A 20400-nucleotide genomic window follows, 5' to 3' on the forward strand; every position below is an offset into this window, starting at 1 on the left:
CCCTTTTCCCTCGGCGCAGCAGCTCAGCTGGCCTTGTGCGCGCTCTGACCGCAGCAGACTTTGCGCCAAGAACCAGCCGGGGGGGACTTTAGGAGCGCAATCCGGAGCGGGGTAGCCAGACTGGGGAGGCGCCCTTGCAAAAAGGAGGGATGGTCCTCCTCCACTCCGGATTCCCAGCGCCGGGCTTTGGCTCTGCTCGACCCCGGGTGGCCGCTCCTTCCCTTAAGACCATTGAGATGCTAATACCCGAAGGGCCGGGGGCCGGGGCTGGGCTGGCCGGGGTCAGCTTCGTCCGCCTACCCTGCCGGTTGCGTACGTGATGGGCCCCCATCTGGAGCAGCAGCAGCAGGTGGGGCCGCGGATGACTTCTGAGCTCGGCTTGGTGAGAAATTTGGGGAGGGAGTGGCGGGCAGGGGTCGGAGATGGGTTACGGTTGGGGGGCCCCCTCTCGACCCCTCCCCAGCTGCTGCTCTTATCCTGCGCGGTGCTGGATCGGAACCGATCCTCTTTCTCCCGCACCTGCCTGGACGGCTCTTACCCAGAGCCACGCCCCCTCTTCTCCCCTCTCTCCTGCCGCCGCGGGGAGAGAAGTCGCAGCCTTTGCCCCACGGACGCGGCGTGGAATGCTGCCTCTCGAGTTCGCCGCGAGCGCGCAGCCGGCGGCAAGCTTGAGCCGCGCATTGCCGCCTCTTGCACGGTTCTCACTCTGCATAACTCCCCCCTGTTGTTTCCTGATCCTCGTCTATCGCCTTCCCGAGCGCTTTGTGTCCCTGCCAAGTGGGCTCTAGCTGTCGAAAGTTCACCCGGCAGTGCTTTTGTGTACAGAACTCCCGTTGTTGTTGTTGTTGTTCTACTGCTACTACGGACTTCATTGCTATTGTGGAATGAAAGGTTTGCTCCAATTCCTCCTTAACTTGCGCTTTTCCTAACCCTTCCCCCTCGCGTGGTTCTAAGAGTGGCTGGTAGCTCCCCCTCCCCTTCCAGTGGACGTGGGTGCCTTTGTTTAAAAATCAGGCAAGGCACGCCAAGTGATTTGAGGGCAGGGGATGTCTTCTGGCTCAGCAGATGGTTGCAAAAAAGGAAGGATAGGATCTCGCGTTGCCCGTTCTCTTAAGTCTCCTAGACAACAGTGGTGTGTTGAGTCTTTCAGTAGTAAACACAATTTTAGTTTTATTGGATCAAACCGATGACCCAGCCAGCTCCATTTCCTGTCCCCCAGCAGCGGCAGATAATGACCCAGTTGCTTCAAGGAGCTTTGAATGTCTTCCTCTTGTGCTATTACAGTAGGATGCTATGCTTGTCTGTTCAGAGGTAAGCCCCCTGGAGTTCCCTGGGACTTACAGGTGAGTGTGTAGAGAATGGCAGCCTTAAAGTACGGTACCTGATTCCGTTCCATGGGCATGTGAAAGAATCAGGAACATTCTTTCCCATAATAAATCATAGAGCAATAAGCCCTATAGCAGGGGTCAGCAACCTTTTCCAGCTGTGCTCCACCGTCCCTCAGACCTTTGGGGGGGCGGGCTATATTTGGGGGGGAATGAACAAATTCCTATGCCCCACAAATAACCCAGAGATGCATTTTAAATAAAAGGACACATTCTACTCATGTAAAAACACGCTGATTCCTGGACCATCCGCTGACCGGATTGAGAAAGCAATTGGGCCACATCCGGCCCCCAGGCCTTAGTTTGCCTACCCCTGCCCTATAGCTTAAAGTGACAGGTGAACAACTCTGCCTGTGAATATGTGGTGACCATTTGCTCTAATTATTATAGCTCTCATTGTTTTGAAATTTTTGTTAGCTTGCTTGGATCCTTTACAAACTCATTTTTGTCTGTTGCTACTGTTGGTGATTGTGCCTTCTGGTGGCAGATAGTTCCATAGGTCAGCTGCGTCTGAGAGATACCATGTACTAATTTAATTTTTAACTGGCGTATTGTATCATTCTAGAGCGAGGAAGAAATGAATAAGCTCCTTAGTGTATTTTCTTTTTCCAGTCTTCCTATGCCAATGCAGTGCTTATTCTTCAGAATGAAACCTTATTCTCTTACAGTGCAATCCTATACATGTGTACTCAAAAGTAAGTCCTACTGAGTTCATTGAGGCATATATATTGCAGGCTAAGTGGGTATAAGATTGCAGCCTTAATCCTCCTTTTTGAGCCTGAGGGTTCGAACCTATGTGTGCTTTCTTGAGAGCAGTGCCTGTTGAACTTTGTGTACCTCGCTTCTGAATAAAAGGATTGGGTTGTGAGGAGTTCTGATCTTTTTCTCACACCTTTTTTTGTATGACATACAAAACTCCTGCCTATTGCTCTTATACTAGTTTTTTTTTTTACAACTGGTGTAGCATGGGGTGACTGAAATGTTGTATGAGGGTGGGGCACGTATTGTTTTTAAAACCTTTTTCAAATTACCTCAAATGTTGGGAACAAAATAAGCACGCTCTCTCTCTCTCTCTCTCACACACACACACATATATGTATGTATGTGTGTGTGTATATAGGTATACACACACACACACACACACACACACACACCATGTCAGTCCATTGGCCCATCAATCTGGCAGAGCTTTGTAGGGCTTCAGATGGGATCTCTATCACCCTACTTGGAAATGCTACAGACTGGACCTATCACATGCGAAGTCTGTGGTCTGCCGCTGAACCACAACCCCTCCCTCAGAGGTTTTACTTGCCTTGTGGTGGCTGCAGTGTATTGGATTGGGGGGAAAAATTCTTAGCTGAGCAGCCCACAATTGTTGCACAATCTTCTTAAGTAATACAATTAACCCAGTGAGAAATATATAGGGCATTAAAGCATGCGTTAAAAATGTGTTGGTTAGGCAGCCTCTCTTCTGACTGGCTCCGTCATGACATGCCTCTATTGGAGGACTTGTACCTTCCACAGATATCGTGTCCCTGACTTGTGAGATGTGTGGCCGTGCAGCCATGGTCATTCAACTTGATAACCTCTTTCTCTAACCTAGTGTGTAGCCAGTGTGGTATAGTGGTTAGAGTGTTTGACCAGGTCCTTGGGAGACTGGGTGACTTTGGGCCAGTCGCTGCCTCTCAGTCTAACCTACATCACAGGCTTGTTGTGTTATTAAATGAGGAGGGAGAGGACCACCTACGCCACCTTGAGCTCCTTGGAGAAAGAGGTGGGATATAATAAATCCGTAACTAGCACAAAGGCAAGGGGGCAAATTATTTCCCTTTTCCCTCTCAACTACGTGCCACAGCCAGCTAGTCATCACTGACGGAAAACCCTGTCCTCAGAAGGTGGGAGACTTGCCGGAAACGTGGGGGTTTTATTGCTCGTGTGTTTCTGGCGTTTTCCTCCTACCCTGAAGCCAGCAGTGAGGAGGCTGTCCAGAACTAAAAGCCTCTTTCATCCACTAGGAAGCTGGCTGATAGTCATCTGTAGGCTGGATTTGGCCCATGGACTTCCAGCTTGCCACTGCTGCTTTATAAGGAGCTGTTGGCTCAGATGCTCTGTCCTGATCCCATTTGCTTCTCTTTCAGAAATGACTCTGCTCTCCTCCCAGCCGGCATCACTGGAGTCTTCGGCCACTGCAGCCACCACTCCTAACCCAGAGCAAAGAATGTTGGAGAAGAGGGCAAAGGTCATTGAAGAGCTGCTGCAGACAGAGCAGGATTACATCCGGGACCTTGAGATGTCTGTGCAGATGGTCCTGGTGCCACTGCAGGAGGCACAGGTGGGAGTGGCCAGTTTGTGGCAGCCAATGGTGGGCTTTCTGTTGGCTTTTTTTGCCAGGGATGGGGTGTGACTTAGCAATATTTGAAGCCATTGGATATGGAGGGTTGGGCTTAACCAGAGATATCTGCCTTTAATTCTAAGCATACTATCTCTCAGCCTAAACTACCTTGAAGGGTTGTTGTGAGGGGGAAAGGGGGTGCTATATGCACCCTCAACTCCTTGGAGGATAAAAATAATATACAGTGGTGCCCCGCAAGACGAATGCCTCGCAAGACGGAAAACCCGCAAGACGAAAGGGTTTTCCGTTTGCAGAGGCGCTTCGCAAGACGAAAATTGACGAAAAATTTTGAGTTTTCCCCCGCTCCAAAACCCCTTTTTCTGAAGCGCTAAGCTGCTAAAAGCATTTTAGCAGCAAAACCGCTAATCCCTTAAGCCTTAAAAAGCCGTTTTTAGCCCTTAAACTGTCAATAGCACTAATAGCGCTAATCCACCAATGGGCTTGCTTCGCAAGACGAAAAAACCGCAAGATGAAAAGACTCGCGGAACGGATTCTTTTCGTCTTGCGAGGCACCACTGTAACAGAATATTGTGTGAAATGAAGGTGCTGATGGATGACATTCCCTGGAAGGTGTGGTGGGTACACAGAACAACTGTTTAGGTCATGGAAAGAGAATCTATGACCTTATTGAATTGTATTAATCATTTTGATGAATGGTGTTGTTTTTCTGTATTTTCTGATATTTTGAATTACTATAACGTCATTGATTTGTTTTAACCATGCTGATGAATTGGTTGCTGTTTGCTTTATTTTATGTTACTTTCTTTGATAGTACAGTGATTGTAAGGTTTATTGTTTTTTATTTATTGTTTATTGTTTTGCTATTGTGATTCTTGTGAGCCACTTTGAGCTCAGCGTTTGTTTTTGCAAAAAGTGGAATAGAAATATTAATATTAAATCAAAATCAAACCTGTGGCTCTTCAGATGCTTCCGTCATCCCTGACCATTAGCCCTGCTGGCTGGGACTGATGGGAGTTGGACTCTGGAGAGCCACAGGTTCCTCATTTAGGTGACGCTTAGGAGCTGGAAGGGCTCCTTTCATGCCTGCGGGTGCTCGTGGTGTCAGTGCTGATGTCAGTTTGTGTATATACTGGGATGTCACTTGGCATCAAGACCTGGAGAACTCTGGTGTTCTCCCACAATGTTTTGTGTCTTCAGAGAGAAGGAAGGCTGCCAAGGCCTAGCTCATTCGTGTGAGTAGGGTGTGTCCTTGGGAGCAGCCTATCTGTAAATAAGAGTCCTCTGTGAAAACAATTTCCTTTTGCTTCAGCACACTCCCTTGCTTCCTAGGTGCCACAGGTAGACTGTGAGGGGCTGTTTGGGAACATCCACGGTGTCATTGCCTTCTCTAAGCAGTTGCTGAGCACCCTGAAAGCTGCAGATGCTGTTGGTAGGTGCTTCGCCCAAAACTTTGGGGCATCTTTGACCCTAGGAATAAGAGTGGAGCAAAGGATGCTGGTTAAAGTGGTCATAGACAAAGGCAACAGTTCAAGTGGTCTATTCCAACAAATCCAATGCCTGGGCCTGACTTCCCTTTGTTTCCTTAATCTATAACCAGGCCTCTTCTTTTGAGGTCTCCTGGCTTCAGTAGGGCTGGGATAGAGTCACTGTTCCTTTGCCAGTCTACAGCCTGATCTATATGGTATAGCAAAGTCCAATAAAATCAGAGGTTAAGCATGCCTGACTCGCCACAGTACAGCCCAAGGCAGGTGTTGCACCTTCTTCTCTGCTTGCAAGCAAAAGTAACTCCAGGTGGCTTGAGCAAGTGAATCAAGTTTTAGGGAAAGGTTTTTTAATGGGTCACCAGTCAATAGGACATGAGGGAATCATTCCTTCCTGCTTTTGGGGCTCTAAATATGGCAGTTGCTTAGACTTCAGCCTGTTCTTGGTTTCTCGTTTCATGGTGTCCAGGATGGAAGAGGGGAAAGCAATTTGCTGGTGGGTATAAGCAAAACCCACCCTCATACTCACGAGCCACAGGCAGCTGCATTTGTTTATTTTTATTGATGACCCAATAACACAGTTCTCTGAGCAGCTCACAAACATAAAACGATGTAATACCATATTAAAGATCACAGTGCAACTGCAGTGTAAACATTTCCAGCAGAAAGCGACATAAAACCCAAATATGCAGTAAGTGGGATTAAAATTCCGATTTAAAAATCTGTGTTTTTAAAAACCTGGGAGAATAAGATCTTCATTTGGTGTTGCATTAATTGTAAAGAAGGTGCTACTCACCTCACTTTACCTGCCTGGGCCATGTGAAACCGGGCCACTAAGGTTTGGGCAGGTAGATATCAGAGGAGACAGATCTTTGGGGTATCCTGATCCCAAGCCCTTGAGGGTCTTATACATAAGAGTATCTCAATATCAGTATAGCCATAGGTATGTAAAAAGGCAGAGAGATGTGTTGTTGGGCACCCATGTGTAAGGGTTGGGTGACACCCTGTCTGCTCCCCTACCCTTCTGGTTTTGCTGCAGTGAGGGAATGGAATATTGTTACTGGTTGGCCATTAAGAGCCATTTCCATCAGGAAGAGAGCTGCTGAGTGACATGTGCCTTTTCTCCCCCGAAGGGCCAACATTCCTGGCATTTCGGGCTGAGCTGGAGGATGTGTACAAAGTCTACTGCCAGAACCATGACGAGGCCATCGCACTTTTGGAGGCCTATGAGAAGGATGAGCGGGTCCAGAAGCATCTGCTGGAGTCCCTGGAGAGCCTCAGGTGAGAGGGCAGCTGCCCGGGCTCTTTTCTCACAATCCCACCCAACTGCTGTGCTCTTGACACAGAGGGATAATTTGGCCCTGGTCCCCTCTCCTTCCCGGTTAGAGCAGAAGAACCTGCTTGTTTGTCACTGGACTCCACTGGTTTGTGCTGGGAACAGAATTTCAGGTGCTGCCCAACCACTGAACATGTCCTCCAGACATGACCCTCAACCAAAATAGGGCAGAAGTGTGGAAGCTGTGGCCCTCCAGATGTTGTCTGTCTCCCAATTCCCAGCATGGTTCATGGTCGGGGATGGTGGGAGTTGTAGTCCAGCAACATCCTCAGCTTCCCATTCCCCCCCCCCCCCGGCTAGGAGTTTCCTAGCTTGAGTGCATCTAAGGCTGTTGCTTAGATGATGGAGATGGCAGCAACCATTCTAATGCTTTTTCTTATTTAATTTTTTTTCCTATCAGGAGTCTGTACACTGAATGGTAAGTGACCTTTTTATACCATCAGTCTGTTTCTTGCTGTTCCCAGTTACGTTCTGTGCCTGATTTCTCTTTGCTGTCCACACCTATCCACAAAAAATGTACAGTACGAGTAAGGGTTTGGGTCAATCATTCAAATCTTTATGATGGTCATAGACCAGTTCTACAAGGGTTTGAGTATTTGTGCATATCTCTGTCTGAGGCAGGAGCAAGGAGCATGTCTGGGAATGGGGTTTGTTCTTCCTACAAGAGTGGGAAGAGAGGGCTGTAAGAGATTATAAGGAGTTCAGACTGCTGTGACCATCTTGGCCTGCTCAGGATGGGGAAGGAACTGAGTGAGATGTGGGGCAGGAATGCTACTAGGCTGGCTGGCTTTTAGGGAACAACTAGTCAACCATCCAGGTGTTGTGAGTTCGGCTAGAAGAGGATGAAGAAGTGACTGAGTTTGGGATGAATGACATGAGCTGGTTTTATGTTGTCTGATGATATATAGTCTTTTGGGGGAGGAAGACTGGTGTGGAGTGTCCGGCCTCCATATGTGTCCCAGTGTATTTATTTCATAAATGTGTAGGCTGCCTTTCAAAATATAAATATCTTTTCAAGGTGGCATAGGCGATTTAGTAAAAACATTTTTAAGCAAAGCTTCTCACACGCGCATGCACATAAGCCAAAGAGCAGTTGGAAGGTGGGGGCTGGTTTTCCTGGGGTGCAGTGTTTGTGGGGTGAGAGTGTGGGTGACAACATATGGGATCCTCTGTGCTAACTTCCCCACCCCTTTTCTCAGGGGCTGCACTAACTACATTGACCTGGGCTCCTTCCTGATCAAGCCCGTTCAGCGTGTGATGCGCTACCCGCTGCTGCTGATGGAGCTTCTGGGCGCCACACCTGAGTCTCATCCTGACCGTGCTCCCCTGGCAGCGGCTGTCCTTGCTGTCAAGGAGATCAACTGCAACATCAATGAGTCCAAAAGGCGAAAGGACCTGGGTGAGCTGTGGGGCAGGGGAGACAAGGTGGGGAAAGGGGAGCAGCAGCACAAGCACCCGCTTGAGACAAGCGAGTAAGCCACGTGGGGAAGATGGAAAGCAGCCGAGCATCCCTGTGTGGAAGAGTTGGGTACCGTCTATGGAGACTGAGTGTACAGCAAGCTGGCTGTTGGGGGGGGGGGGGAGAGAGATTGAGAAAGGTGAAGCGCCTTCTAGTGGCTGCTGGGAGTAATAGCAAAAGTCCATTTGGTTTAACCCAATCATGCTTAGTTGGCAGGATGCATTATCCAGCTATTGCTCCGTTACAAAGAGGCAAATGTCAAAAGGCAAATAAGCCACTTACCTCTGGTGTTTGGAAATGGTGGTGTACTGTGGGCTAGGAGTGAACTGACAGAGGATTGTGTCTGGGCTGAGAGGGAAACTCCCCAGGATGGCACAGTCCTTAATGGATCTTCTGTACTCTCAGGGGATTAGACCAGGTGACCTTTGTTGTCCCTCACCACACCCTGTTATTCCATGACTCTTGGGAGCTGACTCTTGCTTCCACCACTCTCTTTCAGTGCTGAAGTACCGGAAGACTGATGACGACAGCCTCATTGAGAAGATCTCCAAGCTCAACTTCCATTCCATCATCAAGAAATCCAATCGCGTCAGCAGCCACCTCAAGCACCTCACAGGTTTTGCACCACAGGTAAATGCTGACTCTGGCTACATGTCTATGGGGATCCATCACAAGCTCCACGGTACCTATCAAGTCTCCTCCTCTTTCCTGTTACAGCTCAAAGATGAGGCTTTTGAAGAGACCGAGAAGAACTTCCGAATGCAGGAGCGGCTGATTAAATCTTTCATCCGGGACCTTTCTCTCTACCTTCAGCATGTTCGGGTGAATAAACATATTTGCAGGGACAGGACCTTGTGAATAATTGGGGACTGAGAGGGTGGAGTGACTAGCAAACTTGAGGGTCCTACCTTGGCTAGCTTTGGGCAGAAGTTTCTGCGTCACAATCTTGGCTCTGGTTGTGGCTGGACTTGCAGGGGTTGCTAACTGCTTTAGCCCTGCTGATGTCTGTGTCTCTCTGCCCTCAGGAGTCCGCCTGTGTTAAAGTGACAGCAGCACTGAGTATGTGGGACCTGTGCATGGAGAAAGGCAGTTCTGAGTTGGAACAGTTCCAGAAGGTCCACCGTCTCATCAGCGACCAGCTCTTCTCTGATTTTGTGAGTGAGGTCTTTGCTTCCTTCCTGGGTCAGGTGTTTCCTCCTCCTCCTGGGCACAGAGTCAGTTGGCTGCAGAAACAGAAGGAAAAGAACTTTGGAAGAGGCTAGAAAAAATATTTCAGTATGAGGGAAAGGCATAGCGGGAGGTGGGGAGGAGGAAGCCTTTCAGGCTGATGAAGCCACTGGTTGGTGGAGGAGAGCTTGTGGCAAGGAGCTGGGATAGAAGAGATATTGCAAAATGGGCTTTCTCCTGAAATACAGATGGAGTGATACTGGGCAGAGCAGGTGCCCTTCTGCCTTTGTTGACACTACAAACAAATGTGTATTCTCTTCCTCCTCCCAAGGAATTTTCTGCAGCAAGATAGAAACAAAACCCTTCCTTCCTTCAGTACAGCTTGTACTGAAACGATAACGAAATAATGATTTGCTCCAGAAACGTGTGGGGGAAAGAGCATGCTATTTTGGTGTCCTTGTGCCCCTTGCAGAAGGAGCGCACAGAGCGGCTGGTGTTCTCCCCTCTGAATCAGCTGCTGAACATGTTTGCCGGGCCTCACAAACTCGTGCAGAAACGTTTTGACAAGCTCCTGGACTTCCACACATGCACGGAGCGGGCCGAAAGGCTGAAGGACAAGCGGACCTTGGAAGAACTGCAGTCGGCTCGCAACAATTACGAGGCCTTGAACACGCAGCTGCTGGATGAGTTGCCCAAATTCCAGTGCTGCGCCAAGGAGCTCTTCACCAGCTGCCTGCGCGGCTACGCAGAGGCCCACTGTGACTTTGTGCACCTGGCGTTGCAGGAGCTGCAGCCTCTGCTTTCCGTAAGTGTGCAGGAGAGGCCAGGACTGTGCAGGCTGCCCATCCTGATTGGAGACTAGCGAGGGTCAGAAGGAAAGAGCATATAGGGCTGCCTCATTTGCTCTATATTTTCAACGAATGCACTTTCCAGTTGGCGTGGAGGAGGAAAAGGCACACACTAGGTCAGCACAGTGCTCTTTACAAGTTGCCTTCTGTGCCGGGATTTCATATTGGCTGTTGCTTTCTCTCTCTGGTGCCTTTGGACCTTCTATCCTCAAATCCCCTCCGCTAGTCCGATGGTTGTGAGTGACCATTGTGCCTTATACAATCTCTGAATTCCCATGAGTTTATTCTTTGCCCCAGGCTGTAAATGCCACTGGGGGAAATGGCAACAGGAAGGCACTGTTGAGCAAAGGAAGCTGCCTTTTATACTGAGTCAGACCCATCGGTCCATCTAGCTCAGTATTATCTGCGTTGATTGGCAGTGGCCCTCAAGGGTTTTAGGTTGGAGCCCTTCTCAGCCCTACCTGGAGATGTTAGGGATTGAGCCTGTGACCCTTTGCATCCGAAGCATGTACTCTGCCCCTGAGCTACAGCCCTTCCCTTACAGGCCCTCTGAAATGGAAGGCTACTTGGGATGACGGTCTTGATACAGGACATACCTGTTGATAATGGGCTCTATTAGGAAGGAAAAGAAGGCACCAGGTCCTGGGTTTCTAGAGTTGTCTCTGGGTCTTCTCTGCCTGGAGCATGGCTTCATAGTGGCCTGTCTCTTGTGCCTAGCCGGGCTGCCCTTTTCCACTGTTCTGACGGCCCTGCCTCTCTCCTAGCTGCTGCAGGTGGTTGGCAAAGAGGGCAATCTGGTTGCCATCTTCCAGGAAGAGCATAGCCGCGTCCTCCAGCAGCTGCAGGTCTTCACTTTCTTCCCTGAGAGCACCCCCGCTGCCAAAAAGCCCTTTGAGAGGAAAAGCCTGGAGCGCCAGTCAGCACGGAGGCAGCCGCTTCTGGGAATGGTGAGCAACTGTGGGGGCAACGATGGGCGGGGGACTCCTCATTCAACATGGGCACTGTCCAGTGGTGGGTGGCCTTGGCTTGAGGAACCAGGGCCAGGCACAGAGCACCGTGTGTCACTGCATCACCTTCCCCATCACTGTTTGGTGCTGTCACTTCCCTTGCAGCCCAGCTACATGCTGCAGTCGGACGACCTCCGTGCTGCCTTGCTGTCTCGGTACCCCCCCGACAAGCTCTTCCAGGCTGAGCGCAACGTCAACGCTGCTCAAGAGTTGGACATTTCATTGCTGGAGGGTGACCTGGTGGGAGTCCTTAAGAAGAAGGACCCCATGGGCAGTCAGAACCGCTGGCTCATTGACAATGGAGGTGAGTGGAGGCCTCTCTCGGGCTCCAGGCAAACCGTGGGACACCTCCTGTCCGGAGGAACTTGTTCTGTATCTATTCTTTAATTTGTGAGGGTTCCACACTCCCACCTAATCTGGCGCTAAGTGCACTTATTTTAATTTCTAAAGGAACCACCTGTTCTTTCCAGATATCAATCAAAGTCATTCTGGTAGAGCTTCAAATTCCTCTTTTAATGACAGCTGCTTATCACTCTCCCTAGTGGCCTCAGGGGCTATATTTACTGCTAAGCAGGCTGCTGAGTCCCTATAGGCCCCAATTCTTTTCCTTTCACATGGCTTTAAAAATGCCACAAGTATTTTCCTTTTTATGCGCGCACAGCAGCAGTGCACATTCTCCACCTCCCCAGTTCAGTGTTGGTCCAGTGTCCACAATGAGACAGAAATCTGGTGTTGGGAGACACCTTATGCAGCTGTTTCCCAGCGCACTGGCCATGCCCTGTCTGTGCTTCTGATTTCCGACCTTCCCTCTACAGTGACCAAGGGCTTTGTGTACAGCTCCTTCCTGAAGCCATACAACCCACGATGCAGCCACTCAAATGTTTCTGTGGGCAGCCATTCCTCGAGTGAATCCGAGCACAGTGGCTCCTCATCTCGTGGCAGCAGCACGCCAAGCAGCATAGTGAGCAACGCATCTGCGAACAGCCCTCAGAAACCTCCGCAGGACTCTGGCTTCCAAGGGGATTTAATGAGCTCCCTGCAGGCCCTTTCAGAGGTGGATGCTGCTGAACAACCTAAGACTGGTCCTGTAGACTCTGCTCAGCCACCCCGGGCCATTCCGGCATCCCGCCGATACAGTAACCCCGACCCACGCAATGGGCTTCCGGCCCGGCCCAAGGCCAGGGCGACACCTTCGCTGGAGAATGGCAGCTTGAGGCCGAGGACCAGCGAGTCTAAGGGGAACCAGGTGAGTGCATATTTCTGTCCCTGTTAATGGTCCATTTCTAATTCGACTGGCTAGCTGGCACAACCAAGACTTCCTCTGAAATGAGCATACAGTGCTACTTCAGGTTAAGAACTTAATTCGTTCTGGAGGTCCCTTCTTAACCTGAAACTGTTATTAACCTGAAGCACCACTTTAGCTAATGGGGCCTCCCGCTGCTACCGCGTGATTTCTGTTCTCATCCTGAAGCAAAGTTCTTAACCTGAGGTACTATTTCTGGGTTAGTGGAGTCTGTAACCTGAAGCGTATGTGTCAGGGGTTCAGGAGCAGAGTCACAGGAGAGGAAGGAAATGGAGAGTCCAGGAGGGAGGAGACCCCGGGGGGTAGTAGGACCCAGAGGAAGAGAGAGAGAAGGAAGAGGTGGAGTAAGATTAGAGTCTTAAACTGGTGCACAGGGGGCGGAGACTCAGACGGAGCTTCGCCGGTCTAGACTCCAGACGTAGAGCTGGGATGCTGAGGCTTGGAAATGGAAACTATTCTTCAATAAAGACTTTGATACTTTACTACCGGCTAGCGTTGGTCCTTGGTGAGCTGGGACCAGGAGCCAGCTCTGACAGTATGTGACCCGAAATACCACTGTATTGGAAGCCCAGAGTGAGTTCTGTTCCATCTAATTCAATACAGCTAATTCTTGGGACTTTGTATATTCATACTGTATGGGCTAAGATATTTTCAATTTGACAACAAAATTCCCAAAGCACGTGCTTACATTGTAAAAAAAAAGGAGGGGGGACAGCCTGGGACTTGTTCTGTGGGGCTTTGAATGGTGCAGCATGTTTCTTCCTACTTTTCCACTGACATCCTCCCCGTTCTTTCCACTTTGAGGTGTACTATGCTGTTTACACTTTTACGGGACGGAACTCAAATGAACTGAGCGTCACCGCCAATCAGAGACTAAGGATTCTGCAGTTCGAAGACATCACAGGGAACCAGGAGTGGTGGTTGGCAGAGGCACACGGGAAGCGGGGCTACGTGCCGTCCAGCTACATTCGGAAGACTGAGTACACGTGAAGCATGCTTGTCTGGAGTTGCCAGGAACTGCTGCCTTAATCACTGTTGGAGCCAGGCTGAAGAGGGAGGCCTTGTGCTCTCCATCCCCTTCCCCTATGGTTTCAATTGGATACATTTTGGGGGAGCCAAACCAGGTTTCCCGTGAAGTTGAATGACGTGCTTCCACGGGGTTCTGCTGTTTTACTCTAATGAGACTGAACCTCTCTGTGCCTGGTCCTGAGGGGCAGTGCCCCTCGCCTCAAGCATTGCCGTGTGGCGTTTATTCCCCCTTGAAGTAGGTGTTTAGTCTCCTTTGACTAACAAGTTTCAGACTAGCTGCCGGTTATGCAACTGTGAGGCATCTGGCAAATGGTAACCCAGGGGGCTGGGTGTGCCCTGTCAGATCAGTCTAAGGATCCATCTTACCTGCTTCCCAGTAACCATCCTCACGCTTCTAGGAGCCCACTAGCAGAGCCTGCAGGCAATGGCCCCTCATCTGCCCATTTGTCCCCCAGCAATTGGTATGCAAAAGTCTGCGCTGTCTCTGAACTTAGATGTTCCATTTAGCTATCATGGCATGAAACAGTTGCAAGACTGAAAATCCACTACAGGCTGGCCTCCTGTTCAGTAGTGGTTCTAACACAAAGACAGGTTGCAGTTTTGTTTTCCTACAGACTGCAATGTTGTATGCAAGGGTGCTGGAGATTAGCTACTGAAAACGAGAGCGCTTCCTTTCTCTCAGTGTTACTTGGCATTGGCTGTTGCAAAGTGCATAAGGGCTCCTTCACGCAGCTTCAGGTGGGGTCTGGTGGCACACCTTGGATGCCGCTGTGTGTGTGTGTGTGTGTGTGTGTGTGTGTACATACTGCTAGGACCACCTTGCCCTAAGTCAGACTTTTTTTGGGGGGGGGGGGTATTCCTGCTCCAAGTTAAAAGAGCAGAGAATAACAGCTGCATTGTGCCTCCTGAGCTGCTGTTTTGTAAATAAAAACTTTTTCTGACATATCTTGAATGATTCATGCACAGTCCCCCCTTTTGCGTTACCCCTTCTCCTTGTGACAGCAAGCAGCTTGCCTCAACTCGAGCACACAAACACCAAGATTGTCAGGAACAATTAAATATTATGATGGACCATGGAAGAATGGTAACGGTACTGGCAAAAATGAGAGATTGACCTATAAGAGTAAGAGCCACTTATGCCTAACTTTCCTTTGTGCCAAGGAAAATCCTTCTGGAATATTGGGAAGGGTGGGAACACCCAATAGCAAGAAAAGCAAATTTGTATTTTCATACTTTGCTTCTCCAGTGCCTGCTGCATCTGGGGGAAGTTCAGGGCCAGGAACATGCAAGAAACGTTTGCCCCGCTTCAGTAATTATTGTCCGTTTTATTGTATTTTAAATACAGCGTAAGATGCCTCAGGAACTTCGGTCAGTAGACAGGATATGAAAACGTTTTTTTAAAAAACCCAGTGCACCCCACATTTGAAACACCTTGTGACAGCAAATTTAAAAGAAGGGTACAGAGACTGGACTGCTTGGGACAAGATTCCCAAAGAGTTATTAGTCAGCACCTTTCCAGCACTTCTCCGTGTACTAAGTGTTGTGAAGTTCTAATTTGTCACCTAAATCCTCTCCACCCCACCTCCAGATGAAGGTGTGAAACCCCATGCAAGGAGGAGAAAACAGAAGCTGCCGGTATCCCCAAAGAAACATGAATCTGGAAGGTGATGCACTTTGGGGGGCGAAAAACGGAACCAGTTAAGACTAAACACCACCGGCTTGTTTTTGCCTACTTCATAGCAAGGAGAATTGTATGGGAACTTCCGCACTGTGTCTTGAAACAAAGGAGGAGTGGTAGAGCTTCAGTTGATCTTTTCTATCTCGGTTGGGGATGGAAAAAGTGCACCTCTCTTCTGCAGAACCATGGCTGGCTTATAGGCGGTGCTTGAGTTCAGGGCCAAGAAAATATCAAGTAGCTGTCTGTGAAGATTCAAGCTGGTTGAGTGCGCTTCAGGCATAGTATCACTGCTGGTACAGACAGTGTTGGCACCCAGTCAAAGGTAAAAGTCCAGGAAAAGCTACCACAGGGATGCGTGAAGCTGGCCTTGGTCTTGCTGCCCTTGCCTCTACATGGCAGTGTTCTGGCTTCCTACAATTCCAGCATCCTTGGCCATTGCTGCAAAGATGCTTTGCTGTTTAAGCAGATGATCAGGGCTGTCAAACTCCACAATCCTTCCCGCCTGAAGCACCATCACCCTGGAGTGGAGAGAGAGACATTTGAGATTGAGCACAAGCACCCATATCTAGTTGCACACAGCTCCTTGCACCTTCCAGGTTAGCAGTCAGAAACTAAGTGGTGTCAATCTGTATGGCCCCCGCAGCAAAAGAAAAGTTGACACCAGCAACTCTAAAAATGACCCCGCCATCTACATTCCTGAGGAAAAGAAGTGGAAACTGCAACAGGGTGGCTCCAGAGGAGGGAGTTTCCGGAATGGAAAAGGGAAAGTGGCCAGAGGGTGGAGGGAAGGATAAGAATCCCTTCAACTGATCTGGGTAAATAATTATTGGCACTGATGGTCAACCTGGCTTGCGTGGTGGGGTTGAACGTATTCCATCCCTTAATGATTCACCACTTCACTTTAAAAAATATGGGAGTCACTGAGCTAATAATGCATCCAATATTTTATACAGGGATTTCTGTGTCCAATTGCTCACCCTGAAAGGTCATCATCCTATCACAGGAACTTTTGTTTTGCTGAGTTGAGTGGGAAGCACAGGCTCAACCATTGTCCCAAAAGGTTGGGCTGATGGAGCCGTTACAGCTCCAAAGGCTTCTCTGTTTTGTTATATTCTCCTTTGGAAGTATTGGTTACTGTAAAGCAGATTTAATGAGGTCATCGCTTTCCTTCCAGATCTGCTTTGTAGCAACTTACAGCCCAGTCTTGGATGCCAAATGTTGTTAAAAGGTTTCTAGAAATCCATTGTTCTTCTTGTTGTTTATGTGCTTGCAGCTAAAAGCCAACCTGAGAAGGGATTTGCTTTCCCAGGAAAAAATTGACCTGCACAGCATTTACTGTGCTTTTCAAGCATTTGTTTAATGCAGGCTTAGGAAAACAACAGGCTTATTTTCTAAAGTTTTATTTCACTGCGCTGCATGCCGAGTTATTTCTCTTGTTTGACTATCAAAGAAAGCCATTTGTATGCAGTAGGCCTCCAAATACAAGTTGCTGGAAACCACGGTTGGAGAGAGTGCTGTTGGGCTGAGATCATGCTTATGGGTTGTGGGCCAACAGGCACCTAGTTGGCCAGTGTGAGAACAGGATGCTGGACTAGGTGGGCCTTTGGCCTCATCCAGCAGGTTCTTCCTATGCTCACTAACCATTCTGCTTGAAAGCTTTTCACCCTTGGACTTCAAATATCGGCTTTCTTCAGGATTGTGTGTCAACATATGTAAGGATATTTAGTACAGGCCACAAACTATCTGGATTTAGATTTCCAAATGTGTTGTCAGTTCTAGGAGCACCCAGTGGAAGTTTTAGTGGGATGATTACTGAATGACAGTTTACTCCATGCAATTCCACTGTTGCTGTAGGTCAGTGTTTCCCAAACTTAGGTCTCCAGCTGTTTTCGAACTACAACTCCCATCATCCCTGACCACTGGTCCTGGTAGCTAGGAATGATGGGAATTGTAGTCCAAAAAAACAACTAGAGACCCAAAAGTTTGGGAAACAAGGGCTGTAGGCACTACAGCCATTGTGGGCCGAGGGAACCTTTGCTGCTTTTTTCATGAGACCATGAAGCCCTGGACCATTACAGCTGTGTATGATGAGAGAACGCCACTCCAAATCACGCCAGATTTCACATAGCATGCCCACAACCCCACAAACTGTACCTGTGGCTATCCATAATGGTGTGCAACCGATGGGCAATGGTGAGCACAGTGCAGTCTGCAAACTCGCTCCGGATTGTCTCTTGGATCAGGTAGTCAGTCTCCATATCCACAGCTGCCGTGGCCTCATCCAGAATCAGAATTTTGGATTTCCGGAGGAGGGCCCGTGCCAGACAGACAAGTTGCCTTTGCCCCACGCTGTGGAAACAAGATCAGTCCATCACTAGCTAAAGGGATGCAGCTGCCTGCAAGGGGCTAGTGTAAGTACCATCACAGCCCATGCTATCCCAACAGTCTCCCAACTCTTAGGATGGGAGCACTGCACAGCAGCCCGTATTATCCTTCCTGTACCTCAGGTTGTCTCCTGCTTCGCTCACTAGATGGGACAGTCCTTCAGGCAGGCTGTGTACATAAGACTTCAAGTGTGCCAGCTCCAGAGCATGCCAGACTTCTTCATCCGAGTGCTGGTCAAATGGGTCCAGGTTCATACGCAAGCTCCCCGAGAAAAGAACAGGATCCTGTAGGTGCAGACACAAGAGGCTTAAGGCAGGTACGACTGGAACAAAGTGGTGTTCCTCCTTTCAGCCACACCCAAGTGCTGAACAGTGAGCTACAGTATGGATAGGGTGAAGTAGGCAAGGTTATTCAGCATCCCATCTCTGGGATCCAAAAGCTACGGTTTAAGCCGGCATGGATCCACTAGGGATGATGGTCTGCAGCCATATATGCTTTGGGGATGTAGAACATTCACGATGGGCCCTACAAATTAACCCCTTCTATTCATGCCCCCTTGTTCCACTGTGTTACAAAATAGGAGGTGGTATTTGCCATCTCATCAATATAGCAGTGGAGGACACAGGTCTAATAAGGCCTGCTAGACCGTTTTGTCCAAACCATGTGCACCTGATGTCATATATGACCTCAGCTGAGGGGCAAGTAAAGACAGATTGGGTCAAAAATTGGTTTGCAGTGCATGGCACTTTGAAGCCCTAATTATCACCTGCTTCTTAAAGGTAAATATTAGGTCCAGTCGTGACCAACTCTGGGGTTGCAGCGCTCATCTCGCTTTATTGGCCAAGGGAGCCGGCGTACAGCTTTCGGGTCATGTGGCCAGCATGACTAAGCTGCTTCTGGCGAACCAGAGCAATGCATGGAAATGCAGTTTACCTTCCTGCTGGAGCGGTACCTATTTATCTACTTGCACTTTGACGTGCTTTTGAACTGCTAGGTTGGCAGGAGCAGGGACTGAGCAACGGGAGCTCACCCCGTCACGGGGATTTGAACCGCCGACCTTCTGATCAGCAAGTCCAAAGCTCTGTGGTTTAACCCACAGCGCCACCCGTGTCCCCATCTGCTGCTTAGGGGGCTGTAAAAGATTACTGAGGGTTTTAAAGCACCATGCACAGCATGTGGGCATAAACTGGCCACCTGATGTTGTCCATGTGATATTCTCCACCCATCAGCCAGAGTGGGGAATAACAGCATGGGAAGCCCTCCACCACGGGAATCAGCAGCACCAATGCAATAAGGGAGGACACCCCACACAGAACTTGGTATCAGTACTCCACTCCCTCCCTCCAAGCAGCCAAAGCCTGGCCTCCGCTCCTTCAAGCCAGGTTTACTGGGTGTCTCACCTGTGGGATGATGGTGATGTTCCGGCGCAGATCATGAAGTCCAAGTGTTGCTATGTCGAGCCCATCAATCAGGATTTTGCCTCCAGCTGCCTCCAGGATGCGAAAGAGGCAGTTGGTGAGCGAGGATTTCCCAGCCCCGGTTCGGCCCACAACACCAACCTGAAGCAAGAGCATCTCAAGGGTTAGATAAACCAAACCGCTTTTATTTCTCAGTTATCCTTTCCTGGTTCATTCATCCAACTAGACAGGATGTTGCATCTCTGCTCCGGTTCCTGTTGGACAGGTCTGTGTTGGTTCTGAACTTTGAGATAAGAGAATTATTCTTGGAAGCTGAGCAACCTAGAGGTTTTCAGGTCCATGGGATGCAGGCTCAGCAAATAAAGGACAATATCTGCTATGTGACTTCTTTTTTCTCCCAATGTGTGCTGCTTCCCTTCTCAGCAGCCTCAACCAGCTGTTTACCTCCCCCTCAGTGCCTCACCTTCTCTCTGCTCTGGATCTCACACTTGATCCCATCGAGAACCAGCTCCAGCCCAGGCCGATACCGCACTTGATAGTCTATAAATCTTATCTCTCCACTGTTGGGCCAGCCAGAAGGTGGTCTCTGGGCTGTTACCCATGGTGCCTGCAGGAGAAAGAATGGGCATCACACAAGATATGTTTGAATCATTGGGACCTCTCCCACAGCACAGCAATCTTGCAAACCCCATCCCACATCACCACAGCTCCCCATACCTCATTTTCCACATGTGTGTATTCATGCACTCTCTCCACAGCCACAATGTTGGTCTCCAGCTCTGAAGTCATCCGCACCAGCCAGTTCAATGTTTGGGTGATCTGCATGGCAGTGGAACTATCATTAAAACCACCCTGGTCCTCCAGCCCTTCCCCTTCCCTGCCCCATACTTAAGAGAGCCGATTGCATCCCATTTGGCCACATCTACAGACACAAGGAAGAAAGGCACAGGAGCATGTCTTCTTATGAGAATCCCTTTTTAAAGGCACAGGAGCATGTCTTCTTATGAGAATCCCTTTTTAAAGGCAGAGTGGCCTTCTCTCACACTCCCATCATCATCACTACTATTTATTAATTAAATTGATATCCTGCCCTTCCTACTGAAGGAACCCAGGGCAGCAAACACACAAGTGATAATTAAAACATCTAAAAACAAATTCTAGTACAGATGCAGACTGGGAAAGGTCTCTATTGAAAGAGTTGAAAGAGATAGGCAACAGAGATGGTGCCCGTCAAATATTTAACAGGAGAAAATTCCAAAGCGTAGTTGTCATAACAAGAAAGGCTGGGTTCCTATATTGTGTGGAATAGACCTGATAAGACGCCATCTGCAAGAGGCTCTCACCTACGAAGTGCAGTGATCACTGATGGGGTACATAAGGGGATATTGTATTTTAGGTATCCTGATCCCAATCTGTCTATACCAGCATCTTGAACTTAACCTGGCACCTAGCTTTGTAGTGAGTAGCTCTTGGGCTTCATGACAAGACTCCATCTCTAATACACTTTATTTTCAACACCTGATGGTTTATGAAAACAGGTAAAAAATAAAT

General features: G+C 49.0%; 2 protein-coding genes across 3 annotated transcripts in view; one reads left to right on the forward strand and one right to left on the reverse strand.

Moving 5' to 3' along the window:
• Positions 1-14311, forward strand: part of DNMBP (dynamin binding protein) — a 49209-nt gene extending 34898 nt beyond the window's left edge. For both annotated transcript variants that reach the window (XM_083443784.1, XM_083443785.1), the window contains 13 exons: positions 3524-3717; positions 5068-5167; positions 6353-6500; positions 6956-6973; positions 7755-7954; positions 8514-8644; positions 8732-8836; positions 9040-9168; positions 9654-9986; positions 10794-10976; positions 11142-11340; positions 11852-12282; positions 13144-14311. In XM_083443784.1, the coding sequence (XP_083299910.1) occupies positions 3524-3717; positions 5068-5167; positions 6353-6500; positions 6956-6973; positions 7755-7954; positions 8514-8644; positions 8732-8836; positions 9040-9168; positions 9654-9986; positions 10794-10976; positions 11142-11340; positions 11852-12282; positions 13144-13329 (2357 nt within the window). In that variant the 3' untranslated portion in view covers positions 13330-14311. The remainder of the gene's footprint in view (positions 1-3523; positions 3718-5067; positions 5168-6352; positions 6501-6955; positions 6974-7754; positions 7955-8513; positions 8645-8731; positions 8837-9039; positions 9169-9653; positions 9987-10793; positions 10977-11141; positions 11341-11851; positions 12283-13143) is intronic.
• Positions 14312-14673: 362 nt separating this feature from the next.
• The window catches only part of ABCC2 (ATP binding cassette subfamily C member 2), a 34574-nt gene continuing 28847 nt past the window's right edge, over positions 14674-20400 (reverse strand). Inside the window, exons 27-32 of the mRNA XM_083443781.1 lie at positions 19567-19668; positions 19313-19456; positions 18832-18990; positions 17549-17715; positions 17201-17395; positions 14674-15564 (exon numbers count right to left, since the gene is read on the reverse strand). Coding sequence (XP_083299907.1) covers positions 15435-15564; positions 17201-17395; positions 17549-17715; positions 18832-18990; positions 19313-19456; positions 19567-19668 — 897 coding nt within the window. The 3' untranslated portion in view covers positions 14674-15434. The remainder of the gene's footprint in view (positions 15565-17200; positions 17396-17548; positions 17716-18831; positions 18991-19312; positions 19457-19566; positions 19669-20400) is intronic.

Source organism: Podarcis tiliguerta (assembly GCF_965153285.1).
Source record: "Podarcis tiliguerta genome assembly, chromosome: 5".
NCBI lineage: Eukaryota > Metazoa > Chordata > Lepidosauria > Squamata > Lacertidae > Podarcis > Podarcis tiliguerta.